Source organism: Molothrus ater, chromosome 8 (genome assembly GCF_012460135.2).
Source record: "Molothrus ater isolate BHLD 08-10-18 breed brown headed cowbird chromosome 8, BPBGC_Mater_1.1, whole genome shotgun sequence".
Taxonomy (NCBI): domain Eukaryota; kingdom Metazoa; phylum Chordata; class Aves; order Passeriformes; family Icteridae; genus Molothrus; species Molothrus ater.
In genome coordinates, this window is record NC_050485.2 from 30,101,362 (window position 1) to 30,123,205 (window position 21,844).

A 21,844-nucleotide genomic window follows, 5' to 3' on the forward strand; every position below is an offset into this window, starting at 1 on the left:
ACAGCTACAAAAGCTCTCTTAGTTATTCCTGCAGAGTGTAAAGGTGTCTGCTGAGGTCTAAGAAAAGGTGACATTCATGTGACAAGATTTTTGAAGGAGTTTCTGCAACAGCAGTATCCCAGCACACTCCCCATGGCTCCAAAGAAGTGGAACAATACCGCAGCTGATTTTCACTATCCCTTATCTGTGTCTATCAATATTTGGAAGAACAGAAGGAAGGAGAACACTGAAGGTTAGAATTGGAACCTTGAAGTGATTAAACTATTTGCCAACATAAAATAAGTTAGAAATTAAATACTGAAATTCACAATCCTGTACATGCATAAAATTTTTTTACAATTATTTTTAATGAAGAACTTCAGAATAATTGCATCCCTTCCCTACATCTCAAAAAAAAGGACTTTTTACACTACAGAACCCTCTTGCCCCCAAATCAATTACTGTCAGAGGCTGGAACCTCAACACCTTCATAGCTGAGGAAAAGAGTACATTAGCTTTTAGTTTCAGAGGAATTCTAGCAGAAATTACCCTGGTTTAGTCTGGCACAAACCCACTGGTATTAACTGGCATATTCTCTTAGTCTTCCACTACGTTTCTTCATTTTTAGGGTATTGAGGAAGAAACCTGATTTCATTTTAACCTATCCTGACACATATGTTAATTCTAAGGACAGAGTCACTCCACAGGCCAGTCATTCTGCCTTTTTTAATATTTCTTTTTTAAAGAAATCTCTCTTTTTTCTGTCCCATTCTTAAACTTAAAAGCAAGAAATACAGTTTATGAACATGGCAGAGTAGAGTTGTGCAGATTTTCTTCTCATACTAACTTTTCAGAGTTTAAGGAGAAAGCAAAGCAGTGTCTAGAGGCTAACATCCAATATATTGCAGAAGGAAAGGGCCTCAGTAATCAAAAAAGACATTTTTAAAACACATTGCTTCTGTCATCACAGTAGTCACCCTGAATCCCAAACCAAAAATAATGATTTCAAACTCCTGAGGGTAGGTTCTATATTAAAGCTTTAGTTCAGATTAGAAATGTGATTTTGAAGCAAATTCACTGATCATCCCCACACTGCTGCTCCTCAGTTGGTATGACAGAGCTGTCTTGAAGCATATTACTTTAATTCCTTTTGGGCAAGATTAAACCAGATGTGCTGAAACTGCTACTCCCTGTCCCTGTCTGACATGAACAAGGAGGAAATAAAATTCTCCAAAAGCAGGGAGAGGTGATCACTGGGTCCTCAACACCAACAGGGAGGCATTTCGTATCTGCTCCCTTTACACCACCCCACTTATTGATGCAGTCATAGCCTAAACCATGCAATGAAACCCCAGCTCTTCCTACAGGGCCCAACCCTTTCAGATAAAAGCTCGTGGTTCTGCTGCAGCAAACCTGTAATGATGCTCCAGGCATTGCTGTCAAAAGCAGCTCGGGACAGACATTCAAGAACAAGATCATTTTCCTTCTGAAACAGTCATTAAATGTGACAAGGTAATGAGAAGCACAAAGAACAACTTCTTCAATGTCAGCAGCATACAGAAAGGCTGGGGGCAATGCTCTCTGCAAGAAGCTGAGACACCATGAGAGTGTTTATTCCCCTTGTCAGGTGTTTTCTCTGCAGTTTGTGCATCAAGGCAGTAACAGGTTGCTTCTCATGTGCAGATTGCTTGAGACAGGTGACAAAATTGAGGAGGAGGGAAGAAATGCCACCTCAAACAAGGGTGAACGTCAATTCAATCCATCTTTTTCTTGTCTATCTGTGCCAAAGGGTGAGGCAAGGGGAGTGAATAAAAGCACACATCAAAACAAGCCCTGTGGTCTCTGTTGTAGCTGTAGAGTCAGGCCATGAACTTGGCATCAATCACAATCCTTCTCTCAGCCTTTTGCACTGTTCCTCTCAAACAGAGTTCTGTATTCACAAACAAAAGCTGGACATGGCACTTATTAATGAAAGGCATTCTGTCAAAGCAGCACACAGCTGAAGAGATGAGGAGGATCCCTTGCTTCACTGACATCAACAGGCTTTGGGAGGTCAGCACAGCAAAACACAGCTGCTAAATACGTAGGGCTGGGTGCCCACAGAGCAACAAACACCCCTACTGAGGCACTGCACAGCAACAGGAAAATCCCTGCTCAGGCAACATCCTCCCTGCTGCATTCATCAGCTTCTAACAGATATAAACAGATCCATTCTCTAGAATTTTGCATTGCATTTCTACCTGCTGAATCAAAAAGCTGGACAATTTCACTGTTAAATAACTGTTAATGTTTGAGTTAACTTTTCTGGTACTTTTTAGAAAGTAGCAATGCATTGGAAATATCTTTCCTGCTTTTATAAAGAAAAAAGCTTTTCCAACATAAACAGCTCTTCTATTGAACTTTAATACACGTCCAAAAAAAAAAAAAAGAAAATGGAACAACAAGATCTCTTCCCCTCATCTGACTCCAAGTGACCTAACTAGAAAGAAACAAAGCTGTCATATGTAAAGATCTTCAGAGAAAAGACTTCCTCTGTAACTAACGAGAAACTAAAAACACAATGAAGTGGGCTGTGAGTGGTCTCCCTCCTCCTGACTTTTATCAAAGAACTTTTTCTTGGAGACCATGAGAAAAACTTCTACTTTGGCAAACATATGTGATGTATTTTTACACTGGGTTTTAGCTCTGAACTCACACAGGCACTGACATAAAGACTTACATTCTGCAACTGCCCACACACCTTCAGAATCCACACACCGTAACCACTCTGTGTGCTCAGGCTTCAGTGGCTAATTCTGTAATTACCCTAAGCAACAAGAACAAAATCAGAAGGGCACCACAAAGCTATTTTACCTCTGATAAAATTCACCTGACTACTCAGTTGAATATCTACTGTACAAAAGTGCAGGCAGATGGTTTTTTTAGGGAAGAACCAACTTATACTGAATGATCTGTACCAGCACATTGCTCTTTCAAGAGTAAGAAACGCTTCTTGAACTCAAAACAGGAACGTGTAAGGCAAGAAACAGCTCTACACACACAGATATCAATGGCTGAAGTACTACAGCAAAGAATTAGGAGAAGGAAGGAGAGGAAGGACTGTCCTCTGAAACAGCTTTCACCTCTATGACCAGCCTACCTTTCTGTTGCCTTTTATTTTAGTATGGGAACATCATCGACCACCCAGAGCAGGATTACAGTCTGGCATTCGCCTTCCTTTCTTCAGTTTTCAGGAAGAAAACAGGAATACTTGCAAACTCTTGTAATTTAAACCCAAGTGATCTCTCCACCAAGGAGACACAACACTATGTTCTTAATGGCTTTTCCTCTTTTGTTAGATTCAAAAGCAAGCTTGGTTTGGACACTAAATTGCCAATATCCAAAAGGAGAAGAATGGCAGTTGCTCGCAAATACTCTGCCATTGAATTTTACCTACTGCAAGTACCAAAAGTAGATAGTTTCAGGAGCTGCTATTCACTTTCACACAGTAATTGCCAGTTTTCTAGACAAGAATAAACAGGCAGGATGTTTCCAGGGCACAGACATTACACTGCAGGACTATCAGAAGAGACAGTGGCTGCATAAGGAGAAAATAAATCTGTTTCTGAGTTTTTCTGCTTACAAGTCACCTCATGCAGGACTGTAGCAGGAACAAAAACGACATTCTCCACCACCCCTTTCCCTAGTGACATGGGCATATTATCTGCACCTTCTCCCCCTCCCACACTCATTTCTGAAGCTGCCTGTAAATAAGATGCTGTATCTTTGCTTTTTACATTCAGTTAAGCAGTTCTGCACACAGCAACTTCTCCCAAGCCATTGAATGCAGCAGTCTTATCAGCAAGAGCCAGCTTTGGCTTTGTAAAGAAAATAATCAGGTTATATTCACTTAGCTCAAATGCACCCACTTTAATTTGAAGAGCACCGACTTGATAAATGTTTGAGTGTAAAAGTGTTTCACAAACAGCTGTGTTCATGGATCTGTGTATTGTGGGTTTTTATTATGTATTTACTTTAACTAATGAGAAGTCCTCCAGATAGTCAAGTGCTTTAAAAAAAAATCATCTATCAAACCCCAAATGGAACCAAAGTGGTACAGGAAAAATTTCCCAAAGTAATGTTCATTTAGGCAATATTTCCTCTGTAAGTAATGAATTGACACCTTGATCACTCCAATTTTTGCAACCAAGTGCTCAGAGAAGTGCTCCTAGCACAGAGACAGGTGTTGATCTTGCACCTTCCTGCGTTCCAGCAGGCAGAGCAGGAATGAGGGGACTCAGCCTGGGGGAATCTGGGTGAGATCCAAGGCCAAGGAAGAGACTGGGCCTGCACTGCTCTTCTGGCTTCTCCTCCCTCTCTTTCTGAAGTAGAGCAGGATTTTTTTCAAAAATCAAATGAACCTGAAATGTACTTACAGTCCTTCCTGAGCACAGCTTCAAATAGAAATGCCAGGCTCTGAGAGAATAACAAGGTACTATAAACAAAACCCACTTTGTACAAACATAGCAACAAATTTCAGGAGAGAGAGCAGATGTTACTCTGACCCTCCAAGTCTAGATCACAAATGGATTAAACCAATTTTGTAATTTGATTTTATTTTCAAACAGAGGGAAGGCAGGCTTCCTCTCACTGAAGTGGCAGTTGCAGCATCTCTTTAAAAAAACAGCCCCAGGATTCCATTTCTCCATACCAATCACAACTTCCTTTAATTTCCAAAGTATCCCCCTTCACATCTGTACTTTTTCCCCTCACAATAGAGAAACATTTTTGCTGAACCAAATCTGTATCAAATATCAGCAAAGAGCACCACATACTGACATTGAGAAGCAAAGTAGCAAACACTGACTTGCATTCTATTTTCATAAAGCCCTTACATTTCCAAAAAGCAAGGTACTACTCATCTATTTTGGTTTGAATTCCAGGAAGCTAGAAAAAACAGCTGAGAAAGGCAGAAAAAAATACAATTCTAGAAGTTTTTCAGCACATCTGTAGTACTACATCATGTGCAACATATCTTCAATTATTTCCCAAGAACCTGTTAGCAAATTTAAAATTTTATTTAGGCATACTTTAACTCAATTTATAAATCCAAGATTTAATTAAATCAGATCACAGCTAGGAGTTCATGTCTGTCAGTATTTATCATCTTACTTAGGAGGGAGATAAAACCCAAATAACTTAGCTTTAATAAACTGATGGTCAGACTGAAATGAACCCAAGGAAATGAACCTCTTGCCCATTAAACAAGAGACTTCATATACAGCAACACAAACAGCTTACCTTTCTTTTTCTTTTTTTTTTTTTTTTTCATTTTACTTCTGCATTTAACAGAGCTGGGGAAAGTATTTCTGATTCCACACACACACACACAACATCACAGGTCTTTTCCTTTCAACAGTTCATCTGCAATTTCTGTGTGATTCTGCTATTATCACTGCAGAAAGTTAATTACCTAGCAACAACACATCTGACATCACCTTTGTCAGAGGTTTATCCACTGTTACACCTTTGCCTTGCCACTGGAAAAAAAATTCTTTGCCTGAAAAATGCAAACATTTTAAGGCAATTATCAACCAAATTTCCATGATCTTATCGCAGCAATCATCTTACCACGTTTCATACCAGTAATTCTCTTTAGCACAAAATAAAACATCAGGCCCATGGCTGGGCATTTCTCATGGTTCTGCTATTTTTAAGGAGAAGTGATCTGCTCCTAGTGTCACTTTTCCATATGGCAAGAACAAGACTTGATCAGAGCTGATGATCTCCCATCCCTGTAGGGTGCCAGGCTCCCTGACCTTGTAGCCACCCTGGTCACCCACCCCTCACCCAGGAATTCACCTCTCAGTGAGCCTGAAACAACAGCCAAGCTCCTTTCCCCCAGCCCTCGCCTGGACAGAGCAGGGCATTGCTACCCAAGCAAAGACAACAGGAGCAGTGAATTCCACTGCCATGTGCTTGGCTAGCTGCCCTTCTGGGGGGCCAAGCATGCCAGCAGCAGCTCCCTGTGCTCACACAAACCCTCCCAGGGGTGGTAGGTTTCACACAAACTCTGTGGCTCACTACAGGACTCACACTTCCCCTTCAGTGCTCCTGTGGCTGTCACTTGCAGCACATTACATTTGCATTAACCCATTAACCCGAGAGACAAACTGCTGGCAACATCCTGCAGCTCACCACCCACAGCAGTACTCCAGCACATCATGGCAATAACCACAGAGTTTGCACAGCTCTCTGACCACTCCACCTTCTTAATGACACCTGTCAATATTTTGATAATGAAGCTGAAAAGTAGCAGCAAAAACAACAGAACAATAAAGCACTCATTCTGCCATAATCACAAATCACAAGGGAAAATAAATATTGGATCTCCAGATCTCAAGCAAAACTTTTCTTCATACAAAGTCAGATTTCTGAAATAAATAAGCTGCGGTGTGTCACATTTCCTCATGCCTCAAAGTATTGAAGTTCACTAATATTTGGCATTTTATCCCTTTTTGCTGTGGATCTCCACAGTATCTGAAAGCATTGGTATCTTTTGCTGTGGATCTCCACAGTACCTGAAGCCTGGCTCTCCAGGCTCCCACTGTAAGAAAAATTCAGCAGCTGTACTTACGCATTAGGTTGTAAATGTGCTTTTCTGCAACGTGTTCCGTAAACAGCTTTATAAGGTCATCTTTTAAGTCTCTGTTAAGCTTGGTTTCTATGTAAAATTTATTCTGGAAAACAAGACAGAAGTTTTCAAGTTTGTTTCTCATAATAGCAAATAAAGGAAACTTTTTTTTTTTCTCCCTGAATAAAACCAGTTCAGAATATTAAAGCTGTAGAATATTTTGCCTGTAAAGTGTTTCCTTGGTGACTGCATTTAAACTAAATAGAACATTCCTATACAACAAAAAAAACATGGGTGACAAACCTACTTACATACAGCCATACTTAAGTATTTTATTTTCTGTATCTACAGCTATACCCCCATACTGATCCAGACTGGAGAGCTTGTATGCAAAACATTTCATTTTAGAACTTTAAGAAATTTTGTAAATTCTCTTAGCACCAAAATACAGCTGGACATCATGTTTGCAACAAAAAAAAAAAAAAGTATTTTTTCCCAATGACTAACCATTAAAATAGATGGCTTACAATAATAAAATATCAGCACAACTATCCACTTCTGTGGTTCATTGACAATCTCAGAGGACAGCTACTCAGAATGAATCAGCTGTGGAAATAAGTGATGCATACAAAACTACACAAAAGTGAACTACATTAAAATTTTTTGGCTACCATTACTTTGACCAATTCAGCATTAATGAAGAATTAATCTCTTTGAGGGAAATTCAAAGATAATTCTATTCATGAGTTCCTCAAGGGACCCAATACCTAATGGTCTATTTGGTATCAATGCTCCATCTCCTGCAATTAATAGCAAGCTTTCTTGTGTGTGTCTTATTCATAGAGGTGTTTTAAAAGCTGGGGGGAAAAATTTGCTTCAAGATAAATCTCCTAACATTAAAAAGCTAACTTGGAAGTAGAACAGCTGAATTAACTAATTTGGACAAATGGTGTAAAAGAATTAAACAGACAATCTAACAGAAAATCAACTCAAAAATAATCCACAGGAATACTTATCTGAGAGATTTACTAGAAGAAGTGATATCTTAAGGGAGAAGGTTTTTCTGTGCTTTTAAATCAAGTTTTTCTCCTATTCACTAAAGGATTTAACAAAACCAGAACTCTCATAACACAGAGCAATCTTCATGTTTTTGTGTGAAACCCATTCTCTGAGCCATTACCAAAACCACAAACACCATAACAATCTGTCCAGACAGAAACCCCTTAAACCTGTGAGAGAACATTCACCAGCAGTTATTTACCTTTAATAAAGATTGCCTGGCAGAACAAAGGCAATCTGAGGGCTGAATATATGTCCCTATTGTATCTTAAGTTTGTTGCAGTGATGGACAACAGGTTTAAAAGATGTTTTTATTAAATTTACAAAATTTGCTGCTGGTGGTTCCCTCTGCTACCCTGAATTTATCCTGACTGTAGAAGTTTCATCAAGGAATAGGACTCAGTTGTTTGCCCTCACCTGGGCCTGTGAACAGAGATTGAGGGAAAGGTTCTGCAGACAGAGTATCCTAATTAGAAACAGACTCACTTATTGGTAATGCTTTTGGTCAATGGTGAATTTCCATTGCAACAGAAACCCACAGCAACTAAAGATACACTTCAAGGAAATGTTAAGCTACACACCACACTACAGCCTTTCACCAGAACATTTTCCTAAACCAGTTTGCACAAGATGTGCAAATTATGATGCTTCATTTTGCTCAGGGGCTGGAAAGCCTAAACTTTTAATTCTAGTAATTTCATTACTAGAAAAGCAACAAAAAAACCCACAACCCAGCAGTTACCAGACAGTACAAACACAGAAGATGTAAAATACTCTTCACATTTGCTTACTTGGAAACACCTTTCCAAAAAGATGTACCACTTTTGTGAGCTTAAATAAATAGTGAAAAAGCATCCAACTGAAGTACTTCATTTCCAACCCACAGTGCTGAAAGGAGAGAGCAGAAGAGCTGGCACCTCCCTCATTCTTGTTAGGGGTAAATCAGGAAGATTTTCTGGGTAACTTGTCACTACCAGTGATAAGTTTTACACTATGCCAGTATTTCTTGAAAAATAAGTCACATAAAGGTCTAACTGACATGTAAAAAGATATGCAGATGTGAGTAACTGAGAAAGTCAGGTATGATACTAACATTAATTCTACAAAACACCTTATGATAAAGCAATCTGGCAGATCTGACAAGATAAAACTCAGTTAATATTAAGAAGAGATCAGTAAGCACTTGAAAGAAAAAAACACAGTATATAGGTGTGCTTATCACACCATGCTCTCATATATTTGTGTATAGACACACACAAAATGCCCTCCAGCTGATAAGCAACAAAATGCAATACCACTCAGTAGGGATAACAATATTTTAGAGGCAAGGAAAAAATTTTAACCATCCCAAAAACACAGTGCTCACAAATGTTAGGCTCATATAACATGATAACAGATTTTCAGCTATATCTCAAAGTAAAATGAAAAAATGAGGTTCTATAAGAAAAATATATCCTCTAAATTTTATATTTTATTCAAGTGGAAATATTTTTTCAATCATGTGTGTAGCAGACTGTGATATGTACAATCTGTAAGCACCTAGAAAAATCTCACTTAAATTTACAAAACAGTTTTCTGCAAGGAACAAAGTACTGTGTATGAAGCTGACTGCCAGTTTCGTTTGCTTCACCTTCAGTTACATCCCTGAACTTCTGAAGGAGGCTAACCCACAAAATCTCAGAGGGTCATTTGGTCTCTGTGCTTTTCTGACAAATCTGCTGCAGCAGCCTAAGACTGAAAAAATCCATCACCGTGTGAAAAAAAACCAAAATGGTCCCAGGAAAAGAAGGAAAAAGAAAACTCCCTCAGTTGCAAGGTCATTCCTCTCAGCCACCCCTCCTGATAAGCCTGGAACCACCCCTTGGTCACCATACACACCCAAGGTAAGAAATCACCTTTCCTGCTTTGGCATGTATCAGGAAAGCAAAGTGCTGCTGCTGCTTTTAAGACACACAGGACTAAGACAAAGTATTATGCCATATTCCAGTTCTACATAAAAACTTTAGTTTTTCCTCAGCTTCATAGATTTTAAAAATCTTTGAATGCATATTAGAAGTTTTCCTAAGCAGCAATATAATTATCCTTTCAGAACAAAGTCCTCAAGAGCAACTCAACAGCCTTGGAAACCCCTGATTAAAGCAATCACAGAAATGGAAACCTCACCTCTGACATAAAGGCAGAGTTTAACAACTTGGTCCACTTCAAAGTGCTTTGAAAAGTATCTATTAAAGGAACTGCAGAGCTGTAATTTAGACTGTAATTAGGCTTTCACCTCCTGCAGTTGTTTTTCAATTGTACTGTTGGACCAGAGAGAGGAAACTGTTGTTGCTGTATGAGAAAACCTGGTTAGACACTACAAAGTAAGATTTTAAGAGTACCTGTACATAAAAGTACTTCCAAATGCACACAAAAAAACCTAAGAAACACATTTTTCACCCTGACTTCTTTAGACATATTTCCCACATCATGCTCAACACTGAAATTATTTCAGTGAAAAAGTTTGACAGCTAATTTGCCATTAGCCTTGTAAACCAGCTGAGCCAAGTCAGCATTGCTTTTGGCAGCAAGAGGAACTGCCAGGTAACAGAACCAGATAGAAGGGCAGATTAGAAGACACCAATCTCAAGAAAGGCAAATTCCTCTTTTAATGCAACAAATCTGTATGGTAACACAATGCCAAAATACTGTAGCAAGTTACTGAAATTCACTGAGACACAGGAGAGCCTCCTAAAGGTTTCCCAAATTCTGTGAAACTACCAATGAGAAAAACTTTGAAGAGTTTGAGGTTTATTTAATCTTTTTTTTTTTTTTTTTTCTAAGTGATGCCAAAACAAGGACAGCTTCTGGGAGGACAAATTTTAAGCTTAAGTTATTCATTACCACAAAAAAAAGTTTTGGTACTTTGACAAAAAGGATGCAAATTATTGGTTTCTGAACCATTCCAAGTACACCTGACAGTGCTATGAACATTATTTTGGCTTCCTCCATCCAACACTCTGAACTGCTTTATCAAATGATGAAGACATTTCCAAGCCACATTTCTTCCTGTCTTTTTTGAATCTGTACTATCTGAAAGCAAAAAATAGTCATCTCAACAACCTGCCCAAACTAAAAAGCCAAAATTTAACAAGTCAGTAAATGATCTCTGTACAAAAAGATATAAATAATGAACTATTTGAGATGGCTTTTTTTCCCATTAAAATCAAAACCATTCTCCCCACTCCCAGGAAAGAAGTATTAGGGCAGAACCCAACTACAAAACTCTGCATTTAAAAAGCATGGCTTCCCCTTCCTCTCCCCATACAATTTGATCAGTATTGTTAGGCACAAATCTTAAGTTTTACATGTCAGAAGTTATTACAGCTGCATTTTATTCTTTTCATTTTCAGTCAGTATCTCATGTATGGACATATTTATTTGAAAAGAATTTTCTAAAACTTACCATATATATGAAAAGAGGCACAATGCTCTGCAATGCTCCCATATACTGTCCAAGAGCTACGTTAAATCTTTCAATATAGAGATCTGGAGGGCTGGCCTGCAAGAAACCGTAAAAGTCAGGTTGTAATTTGAACAAGAGAAAGATCTGGAACAGCATGGGCTATGCTTTCATAGCAAACTCAAACAACTCCAAAGGATTTGATACACTAGGATCACACAAAGCAAGCCACACATCATTCCAGAGTTTCTGCTCTAACTCCCTCCAGCAAAACCAATCTCCCTTCAGTAACGAGGTTTTCCTAGGACTATACATCAGTGCCCAGCACAAGGTCCATTCAATAAGAAATACAGTGAGCCTGTAACAAGCTGACATTTAGCATATGCAAATAAAAACACTCCTTTTTAAAGACCAGAGGTTTGTTTTGAAAGCACCAGCTGTCATGCCTAGAATCCATAACCAAACGTGCACAAGTGCTGCAGTGTGTGCTCCCACCCCCCTGAGCTTTCCCTCCACCAGAGCAGGGTGGCATTAGGCTTTGCAGCTGAGCTGGCAAGTGGCACATCCTCCTGCTCCAGGGAATGCTGCCCTCCACAGAAAACTATTCTAAGTTACTGCTGGGACACCTCAGGCAAGGCAAGTGTTCAGGGGGTTCAGCTTCACAAAGAAGCAACATCTTCAGAGAGAATTCTGCATTCAGGTCTCATGCTCCAGGTTAGGCCTGTGGAAATCCAGCTGTGCTCCAGCCTAAACTTGGCTACACAAAACCTAAATGTGCTATTTTCTGGCTACAATACCCTATTTCCCAAAGAAGGAGATAAGGAACTTAAAAGATCTGTTCAGCAGCAGGTGAAGTTAAATTGAGAGGAGAACCAGAAGAACAGGAAGCACTAAGCACTGTTTCTGTTACAATATCCATTTGAAGGCCTGCAGGGGAGCTGCACTGGAGCATTCAGAAGAGCACTTAGATACCCACAGCTGGAAGTGGAGCTACAGCAATGTCCTCCTCCACTATCCACTTCTCCACCCCAATCCTCCCCCCTTACACTGCCCTACCTCTGGCCCAAGCCCTGCTTTGGTCTCTCCAGAGGGGCTGGGTGGCTGCCTGAGCTCCTACTGCTCACATACACAGATACACCTATACAAACCCAAGGGCAAAGTGTTGCTTGTGAATGAGAAACAAAACTTCTCTTCCCCTGCACTGTTTTCCCCTCTGACAGCACCAAGCCAAAAGAAGATGGAGAATACAGCAGTAACTGGGACCTTGCAAGAAAATAAGTTCAAAGATTTCCGTAAAGCCAAAGCATCTATGGCACAAGAAACACTCAAGGCTTAGCTGCACCTTGACCACCTTATCAGAACTTAAAGCTATCTTCACAAACATTTTTCAACCTTTTGTATGGACATTCACCAGCAGCCCTAAGAGAAAAGTTAAAATTTATGTTGCTATTTTGCTCTATGAAGTATTCTAAATTTATGACTTTTTTTTCCCCCTTAAAATAGCTTCTTTTGCCTCCCTTCTTATATGCTTAATGAACACGTGGATAATTTTCACAGCAAACACCAATGCACAGCAGACAGTTCAGAAAGGAAAGCAAAACTGGCAAAGGAAGAAAGAGAGTTATTCCATATGCAGTTGCCAAAGGCTATGCATGGTTATTCCTCATTTTGATCATAAGGTTTTAATCTTATTGCAAATGCAGTTCTCAGGGGTGGCCAAACAAATTTTAGTTCAAAAATGCCAGCAACATATAAAAGTGGCTATGAGCTCCAAGGACTCCCTTTCATATGTAGCTACATATACAATTTGTTGCAAATAACATGCAATGAAATCTGCATTCTAAGCAGTATGTATTCCTGCTTCACTCCTTTTCAACCTCAACTTTAAATATGGTTATACCCTCTGATTTGTATACAGCTTCTAAGATTAAAGAAAAAGGAAAATTCTACTTGAAAGAACACGTCAGACAAAAGGAGACCATAGCCTGACACAGGGCACCACTCTTCTCTCACTGATAGATTGCCATTTTCATTAAAAAAACCAAACAACAATAAAGCCAACAAAAAAAAAAAAAAAAAACAAAAAAAAAAAAAAAAAAAAAACCACCAAAAACAAAAAAAACAAACCCAAAAACCCACAGTCAGAAACTGTCTGGGCAGTGGAGATTTAATCCCAGGCAATGTGTGCAGCCAGTCTGCCACACTTTTGACAGGGGATATAAGCACTGGTATCTTTTCCCCCTCTGCAGATGAGAACTCTGCTAGCTCAGCTCCCAAAGGTGTCACAGCAAGGGAGGCTGTTCAGGAGAATGACCTCAGGAGCCTCTCATGGAAGGGTACCTGGGAGCTATCAACCATCACTTTGCCTTGCAATCAAGAGGAAAGCAAATGCTCTGGATAAAGACAAAAAAAGCTAAGAGAGGCTGATGGCTTCAGAGGAAGTGCCTCACTCGTGTCAGGCAAGTATCAGGCCTTGGTTTTAACCTCTGCAATGCAGAAATTATGGTGGTGTCTGCTTTATCAGCATGGCATGTCACTTTTCAATTTTATTCTCCTGATAGTGTTTCATGTCAAGCCCAAGCAGCCAAGACAGTAACAGCAATGGACAACAACAAAAAAAAAGTAAGATTGACAACCAAACTCTGCTCAACTAAAGCTTGACTTGTAAACTACCAAAATACCCAAGCCAAAGAGAAATCAATAATAGTATTTTCACAGCTCATCTATGAATTACTGTAATCTGTGTGGGGAAAACAGAACCATCTGTTTTCTGTTCATCACAGTGTCACTGTACAGCTGCTCCAAACTGCCAGACTGAAATCAATTATTTGCTTCAGCACAGGATCTTTCTCCACATCTCTACATTCACATTTACAGGACAGTAACTGGAGCTGGAATAGTTTTATGTAAAACTATTTGAATTTTGTAAACTAAAAAGCAGCACATGGCAACAAATTCACGAGTAAATAGAAGTTGCTAAGATTTTTATATTAAGTGGCCATCATTACAGCCCAACTTGAATTTAAAATCTACACTTATTCAGATATAGCTATTACAAGAAAAAAACCCAAAAAAAACTGCTTTGGCTGACACTTTTTACTCCTGGTCCTAGTCCAGGAAAAGAGAATGCATACATTCAGCTGTTTAAATTACAAGGGATGGGGCAGAATTAAGCCTGACATTTACTTCTTACAACTCCCCAGCAACTATAAAGTGTTTAAACCCACTCCTATCTTACCTGAGGGATGTATTACAGAAGGTATTCAAATATACAAAATATACACTCCTAGCTTAAGGTTTTCCAGGAAAGAAGAGAATCCCTCATTCCTTCACTCCTCATCCTGAATCCCATCAAACTATCAATTCAGGGGGTTGGGGATGGTATTTTTTTGTAAATTTGTTGGGTTTTTGGATTGTTTGGGTTTTTTTAAAACACTCAATACAGGCAGACAGTTTAAATCCTCTCCTACATTCTCTCTTATCTACCACTTGTAGGGTTAAAAACAGTTTTCCAGCAACAATTGTATTGTGTGTCTGTTCACAGGAGCACTGAATGTTTGCATGATTTCTCAAACTGATGCATTTGCATTTGCTTAACATCTTGAGCTTGGTTGCGAGTCAGCTGCTTCTTAGAATAAAATACTATGGGTGCTGTTTAAAAGCAGATGTTCAAGACACAATTTCATCTCCTTACACAACACAGTGGACATCTCAGCACCAACAGAAATGAGAAGTAACAAGAAAACACATTTGGGAAAGGATTACATAAAGACACAGTCAAACAAAACAAGCAGCTGGAGATCCTGTGTAGTAAATTACCCTTCCCATATTTGAAATCTAATATCTAGGCATTTCAAGGCACTTGTGGGCAAGAAACTATGCATCTGAAAAAGATACGGGTTTTTTGTGTTTGAAAACCAGTCTCAATATCATTCTTAAACTGAACATATGAAATCAGAAGGCAGCTGCTGGCTCAAAATAACTCACAAACAGCTCACAAGAAAGAAAGAGAGACAACAGTTCTGTGCTTGAGGAACACAAAGTTAATCTGTTTCTGAAGAGTTTTCTGGCACAACCAGCAGTATGTATAGTAGAGCTTACATTCCTATGGTGAATGGGCAGCTCCATTTTCCTGGGAATATGCTCCCTGCCAAAATGCCAGCACATATGCTGCAGCATCCCTCCCACGCCTGCCAAGTGAAAAGGGAGAATGGCTATGACTACACAAATTAACCTGCTATTCATGTAAGTGGTCTGAATCTTCTAAACCACTCTTTGTTCTTTCTCAAGAAAATATAATTTGTTTACCTTGCCTTGCAATGTACGTGATGCCCAGGTCTACCTCACTAGACATTAGAATTATTAAAACCTTTTACAAAAAACAGACATTAAACCAAAGCACAACTCAAAGACTCTGTCTTCCTAGTCAAGCCTGCACTCAAACCTGCTCAAAGCCTCATGACATTTTCTCATGTAACTGTCTCACAGCAGGGTAGCAGGTGTGGGCCCTGTTCCATTCCCATTCTACATTCTAGTAAAACAAAAAGACATTGTATCTAAAGACCATCAAAACTGTGTAGCAGTAAGAAAACTTCAGAAGCTTTTCTATCTATTAAACACAGATTCATTTGTGCTGTACTTGTATCTTTCTGTAATTGCATCAAGGTCTGCAGCCCCAGTGTAGTGTGACAAACCAGATAAACAGAGCTGCAGAAACAAACAAGCCTTTCCAAAAAGCTGCAGACAAGAATGCTCCTCTCAGCTTAACTTGCTGATGGTTGTGTCATTTTTAATGGCAATTCTGGCAATATGGTCACCCCTACTGCTTCAAGTCAAAACCCATCTTTTTGATGTCCACACACAGAGATACAAACATTTATAATACTCCTGGTTTCTACCATCTGAGTTCAAATCATCCATGTGAGCTGATTCAGTTCAGGGAAACTCACAGCAATAAATTCACTTTAATTTTTGCTGATACCTTTACCAGGGTTCTTTGAGCACCTTAAAGTCCTCACTCAGGACACCTGAATCCCACACACATTCTCCCAAGGAAACAGCAAGTGGGACAATACTTTCATACACTGCACTGACTGGTTTGAGAGCCAAGACAAAAGGCTGAGAAGTTGTAATGATTAATATCAGGCAGGAAACTTTTCTGGCATTGCACAACAAAGACTATAAACCTGCAGGTCCTGGGGGCCAAACAGGAGACATGCAAATCATCTACCAACACCAGTGACTCCTCAGTGCAGTCATGTTCATTATTAAAAAAAATATAATCCATCATCATAAAAAACCCCACCACAAACAGAAAACAACAGATCCCCTTTTCTCTCTCCTCTAGATAAATAAAAGGTGCCACATAACAAATAAATAGTTTTCAGCCCTCAATCATTTCAAAAAGGAAGCACTGAGTTTATTCTAACTAAAAGGAAAATATTGCTCTGCACCTGCACAAAAAAGCTACATTTGTAAAAAGGCAGGCTCGAAGCCACAGTGCATTTTGATTGTCAATGCTTTGAGTACTTTCCAGCATCTTTTGCTGAAGTGCTAATGGGTAAAGTGCTTGATTTTAAATTACTTTATCAGAGTGCATAAGAATAAATTAAGCCAGAAACACCAGTGCCTAATGCAAATACAGTTTTACTCATTTTAAAGAGATGTATTTAATTTGAAAGCATATGTTTGTGTATCCACCCTACCTCATACATCTGAATGACTCAGCAATTACCCACAAAAACAGATGACATTATTTTAAACCACAACATAATGAACCATGCCCATTACCAGTGAAATGTTTCCAAATAAAGCATCTTAGAAAAATCACCTGCATGCTACAGGCTTCACAGACCTCAACACAACAGGAAACAAGTTAATTTGTGTTTTCTGCAGCGACACGTTATTTTTTTTAAACTGACAAATTCCAAAATTCCAATCAGCTCAGGAATTATGGAGATTAAATTCTCAATTACTGAAAGTCCCCATGGTAAAACTCTGTCTTAACTAATGCAGAGAAGCTGGTCAGACATCAGCTGCAGGAAAGGAAAGCAATCCTTGCTGTGAGTCTCTCCATAGCAGCCTGAAGAGGGGATCATTAACTGACTGATACAGTAATGAGGGAGCTGGAAATGGCTTGGCATACAGAAGGTCCCAAATCAGCCTGGTGACAAGCAATTCACGTCATCTAAATGTACCATTACTCAACAGGTCACTGCCCACTGCTCTTCACCCAATGTCCAACAGGCAGAAATACACCAGCCCAGCCACATTTTCCTGTGGCCTCTGCCACCACTGACAGTAACTCTCTCAAGCCAAAAAGCTGTGAAACAATCCCTCAGGAACACACAGGGCAACAAACACCAACACCACACAAGCTGTCCTGCAGTGTGGAAAAGCAAATGTCACACAGGATGACCAGGGTTTGTTCTGAGTGTCCCAGCAGGACACAGGAGAGTCCATCACTCTGCTGACTCCAGCTGTGGCCAGGCAAGCACAGGGCTACACACACAGGGAGGGGGGCAATAAATATATATATATATATATAAGGAGTTTCTGCAGTGAATGCCCCGAAGAGAGAAACCAAACTCCATTAAGACTAAATCCATGCAAGAGCAAGTCTGACCAGTCCCCTGAGGTGCTCCCACTTTACTGTTTGGTATCTGGGTTTTACTGGTTTGGCTGTTGATGAGTGGCTCCTGTAGGAGACAGCTTGCTCTGGCATGTTGGTTACATGCAGACACTCTGCAGCCCACTTGCCATTTAACTGTTACATTGCTATGCAAAGGAAGTGCTGCCCTGTCCAGACAAGGACATTTCATTTGTCTGCCATTTCAGTTTCTATAACCATCTGTTTTCTTACACACACCAACATTCCTGCTTCCACTGGGCTACTTTTGCATCTCTGAACATTAAAAACCAACAACTTGAATCAAGTCATAGCTTGCCAAATAAACAGAACTCTTAAATGTTGTTGGCAGGTGAATGAGATTATGTCAAAAAGCAAAAAACCACAAATTGTGCATTAAAAGGATTCTCATACATATAAAGGATTCACATATATAGGTTTTTTCATTGTTTGCCTGTGGGAACCAGAAACTTCCAAGCAACCAACATTTACAAAGTAATTTGCTATTGATGCCAGGGTAAAGATCTAGAACTGCATTTTCAACATAAATTCCAGGTGACTGAATGTCACCAAAATGTACTAAGATCAAAGAAGTATCAGCATAATAAAACATACTGTGGTAGTTTCTTAAGAGTAAATTTCACAACCCACAGCTAAAACAGCTTCTTTATAGAATAATTTTTTGAGGCACGTGAGAGTTTTACCTCCAGCAGCTCAAAAAGATCCATTTGTCATCCAAAGGCCGAGTCATGCTCACACGTCAGACAAAACCCACATGATGCACTCAAGGATGGTATTGTGTTATATTACAGGTGTGTCTAACCCACATAAGGAAGCTTTTGCAAGGCTCAGATTGCATTAAACAGTTGTCTCAATTATTCTTTAAACAAGCTGATTTTCAGAAGGCAGCCTTGTTTTTACACAGAAGTATTTAGGCTCATATGTGCTAAAACAAATTTTAAAATCAGCTGCCTCAGTTTTGGGACTTAAGAGAAAATAGTCAGGCATTAGCAAGTGAAGAATTTGGGGTATTCCCAAATTCAAATCAAACTAAAGCCATCTATTACTATGAGATATATCAGAAGAACTGGCCAAACCTGTATAGCTGAAATGATTCATAGTTCTCACAAACAGAAGAAAAAAGGCTGTACCAGCTCAGCAGAACCAAGGGAAGGCTTTATTTTAAATACTACATTCACCAGCTCCAAGCAATTTTTACAGAACACTGAGGCTGTCACTCCATGAGGAATAAAGAGATCATAAAAGAAGAAAGAACCTAGCAAATACCATGCCTATTAAATTTCTTTATAAGGAAAGCCACAAGAGGAAAACAGTGCAACATGCAAAAAGGACATCAGAGAGATCACAGTGCTATATATTTTGGGAATGCACATTTACCCAGAAATATCTGATGCATTTAAAGCATTAAGACTGTTTTGGGCTGACCTAAATTAGTTATCAATGTGTTAGAAGCACTGAAAATCTGCTGTAGTTTAGGGCTTCTTGGTATCTGGCTTCTCTACTTCATGCACTGCAAATCAGTAGAGAACTCAAACATCAGCTATGGAAGTGAAAAAAGCTTCAGGGAAAAAAATCAAGCAGTGTTGCTGCTACAACAATGACAATTTCAAGTACATATCTTGGAGATTCTAGTCTAAAAGGAATATTCAACAAGGTACACATGTGAAAACAACCATGGATGCACAGGTAAGATGCAGAGAAGGATAGGGATTTACAAGCTATATATATTAGGACTGCTGTAAACCACTGACATCTACAGATAGGCAAGAAAAATGCACAATAAGCTGTAATGGAACTCCATATGCATTAATTCCTAACTCATACTTCACAATCTATATTTAATTCACTTAATTTTTTTTCATTTAGATTTTCCCTTGTGCTGCTTTTTGTTGCACAAGAACCATAAACAGTTTATACACATTTACACAGGAATGGTAGACATTTATCTCATGTGCTCAGATCATTTTGACTGAGGTATTTACGTCCCAGATGATACTTAAGATTTCCCTTTCTCCATTCTTTCACTCTATATCATATATTTAGGTTTAGCCAGTGCTCTCCACATGGTTGAGATCTCCAAGGTCTGGCAGAGCCAAACCTTTGCATCTAGTAGTTGGTTTGCAGTCTGACAGCCCAGTAGTGAGTGAAGTAGGTGACAATTTTGTAAGTTAGTCATAATAGCAATCCCCTCCACGGGCCACCTACATACTGTTCTGATATAATCACAGATCCCAGGAAAGAGAGAATGAGATTGTGCAGCTTCTTACCTGCAGCTCCTTTGAGACTCTCTCTAAGTGGTTAGTTATCTTTTTTATTAGGTCACTATACATCTGTTCCGAATGCTGCTGGCATACACACTTATACACACAACTGCAGAAACAAATACAGGAACAAACAATGAACTTACAACAGTTTGCGGTGAAGGGTAACACACTTCAAAACATTTTGTTCAAGTTTTAGACGATTGTAGTTAATAGAATGATTGTTGAACTTTGAAATACAGTTCTAAGGTTGGAATGAGTTCCAGCAGGCTCTCAGGGCTCCCTGGAGGCTCCAGGGTGTCCATCCCATTCCCCTTCCCCAACTTCATTTTAACTTGCAATGAGTTCTCTTACAGTGCACTTGCAAACACCCAGGACAATTCTGTCAACAGCACACTCCTACTTCTGCTTTTGTCTCTCCTTTGTGAATGAAGTCCCCATTAAAATAAGCAGGTTTAACAATTCTGTGAATATTCTAAGGCAAAACCCTCACTAAAAGAAGGGGAATGCTGACAAGTATCATAGAAGTAGCATGAAAACCATGGAAGTGTTAAAAAGAAATGGCAAAAGTTCTACAATTACAGACCCAACCATGCTTCTCCATTCTTTCTTCATTTCTTTCTTAAATTCTAAGAAAATTCTACAATTTCATAATAAAGAAAGATGCAGAAAAAGGACTATAAAACTAATTCTGCATTCTATGGCTTTGCTGTGTTATGTCTGGTCTTCAGTGCCACCTTTGATTCTTAAGAATACTTTAGTGCTTTCATATTGCAATATAACATGTGCAAAACAAGGCTATTCATTGAAGACATATTTACAGAAGTTGTAAAACAAATACATTTATTATTTTCAGCAAGAAGTTATTGGAGTAGTCATCACTGTCAGGACTAACACCAACATTCATCTGTACCAAGCAGCTTTTACTCCTCAGTCAGCATTTCAAAATGTAGCTGCGAAATCCAAGAGGCCCAGGGAGACTTCACCTGGTATCCTGGGCAAGTCACATCTCTGTTCTGCTCCCTTCTCCTCTCCTCTGTACCAAGAACTGTACCAAGCAAGCAATTTAGGCCAGAGACTACTCTTAGGACAACGGATTTCCAGGGAGATCCAGACCCCAGCCTTGAATTCTGCAGGCTTTAAACGGCCCCAGAAGCCCAAATGGGGCTATGGGACAGCAACACTGTATCTCTGTAGGGGAACTCTGACTCTCCAATTCTCTAGTGAGAAGATGGCACAAAGGCAAACTACAAAGATGGCAAAAGTCTGCTTATTTGGTGAACTATGTTATTTGTTAAAAACCAAAAGACACCCTACCACCTCTCATATTATTATATTTTAAAAATACTGAGTATCTCTGGTTGGCTATTATTTACATATTATCAGTCAAGGTCATTGTTTTTCTTTCATATCAAGTCTACCAATAGCAGATCCTATATTGAAACATGCAACTGCAAAAGATATTTTGGTATATAATGCTTTTTGCTAAGAGCAAAAATATCAGTTTGGTTTGGATCAAAGAGAGAAACACTGATCAGAAAAGTGAGACTGATTTTTGTGATCTCTTACAAAATCAGCCAGCTGGGTAACCCCAGCAGATGGCCACACATTTGTTTGCTGCACAGCTAACCAGTACACAGCCACTTCCACAAGCTGACTGCTTTATTTGTATGCAACTAAACTGATATTTAAAGAACACTTGTCCTTAGTGTTACACACACTATTGCTGCCTCTATTTCTGCAACATGTTCTGTAGTCAAACACCAGCGTTCTCATGTACACACAGGGTGTGTTTACATTTGATTTGAACACTTCTACTTAGAGGTTCCTTCTCCATTCTGAGA

General features: G+C 39.3%; 1 protein-coding gene across 1 annotated transcript in view; it reads right to left on the minus strand.

The window, feature by feature from the left end:
* Positions 1 to 21,844, minus strand: part of CACUL1 (CDK2 associated cullin domain 1) — a 44,123-nt gene that overhangs the window by 13,168 nt on the left and 9,111 nt on the right. Inside the window, exons 3-5 of the mRNA XM_036385732.2 lie at positions 20,007 to 20,109; positions 11,094 to 11,189; positions 6,596 to 6,698 (exon numbers count right to left, since the gene is read on the minus strand). Coding sequence (XP_036241625.1) covers positions 6,596 to 6,698; positions 11,094 to 11,189; positions 20,007 to 20,109 — 302 coding nt within the window. The remainder of the gene's footprint in view (positions 1 to 6,595; positions 6,699 to 11,093; positions 11,190 to 20,006; positions 20,110 to 21,844) is intronic.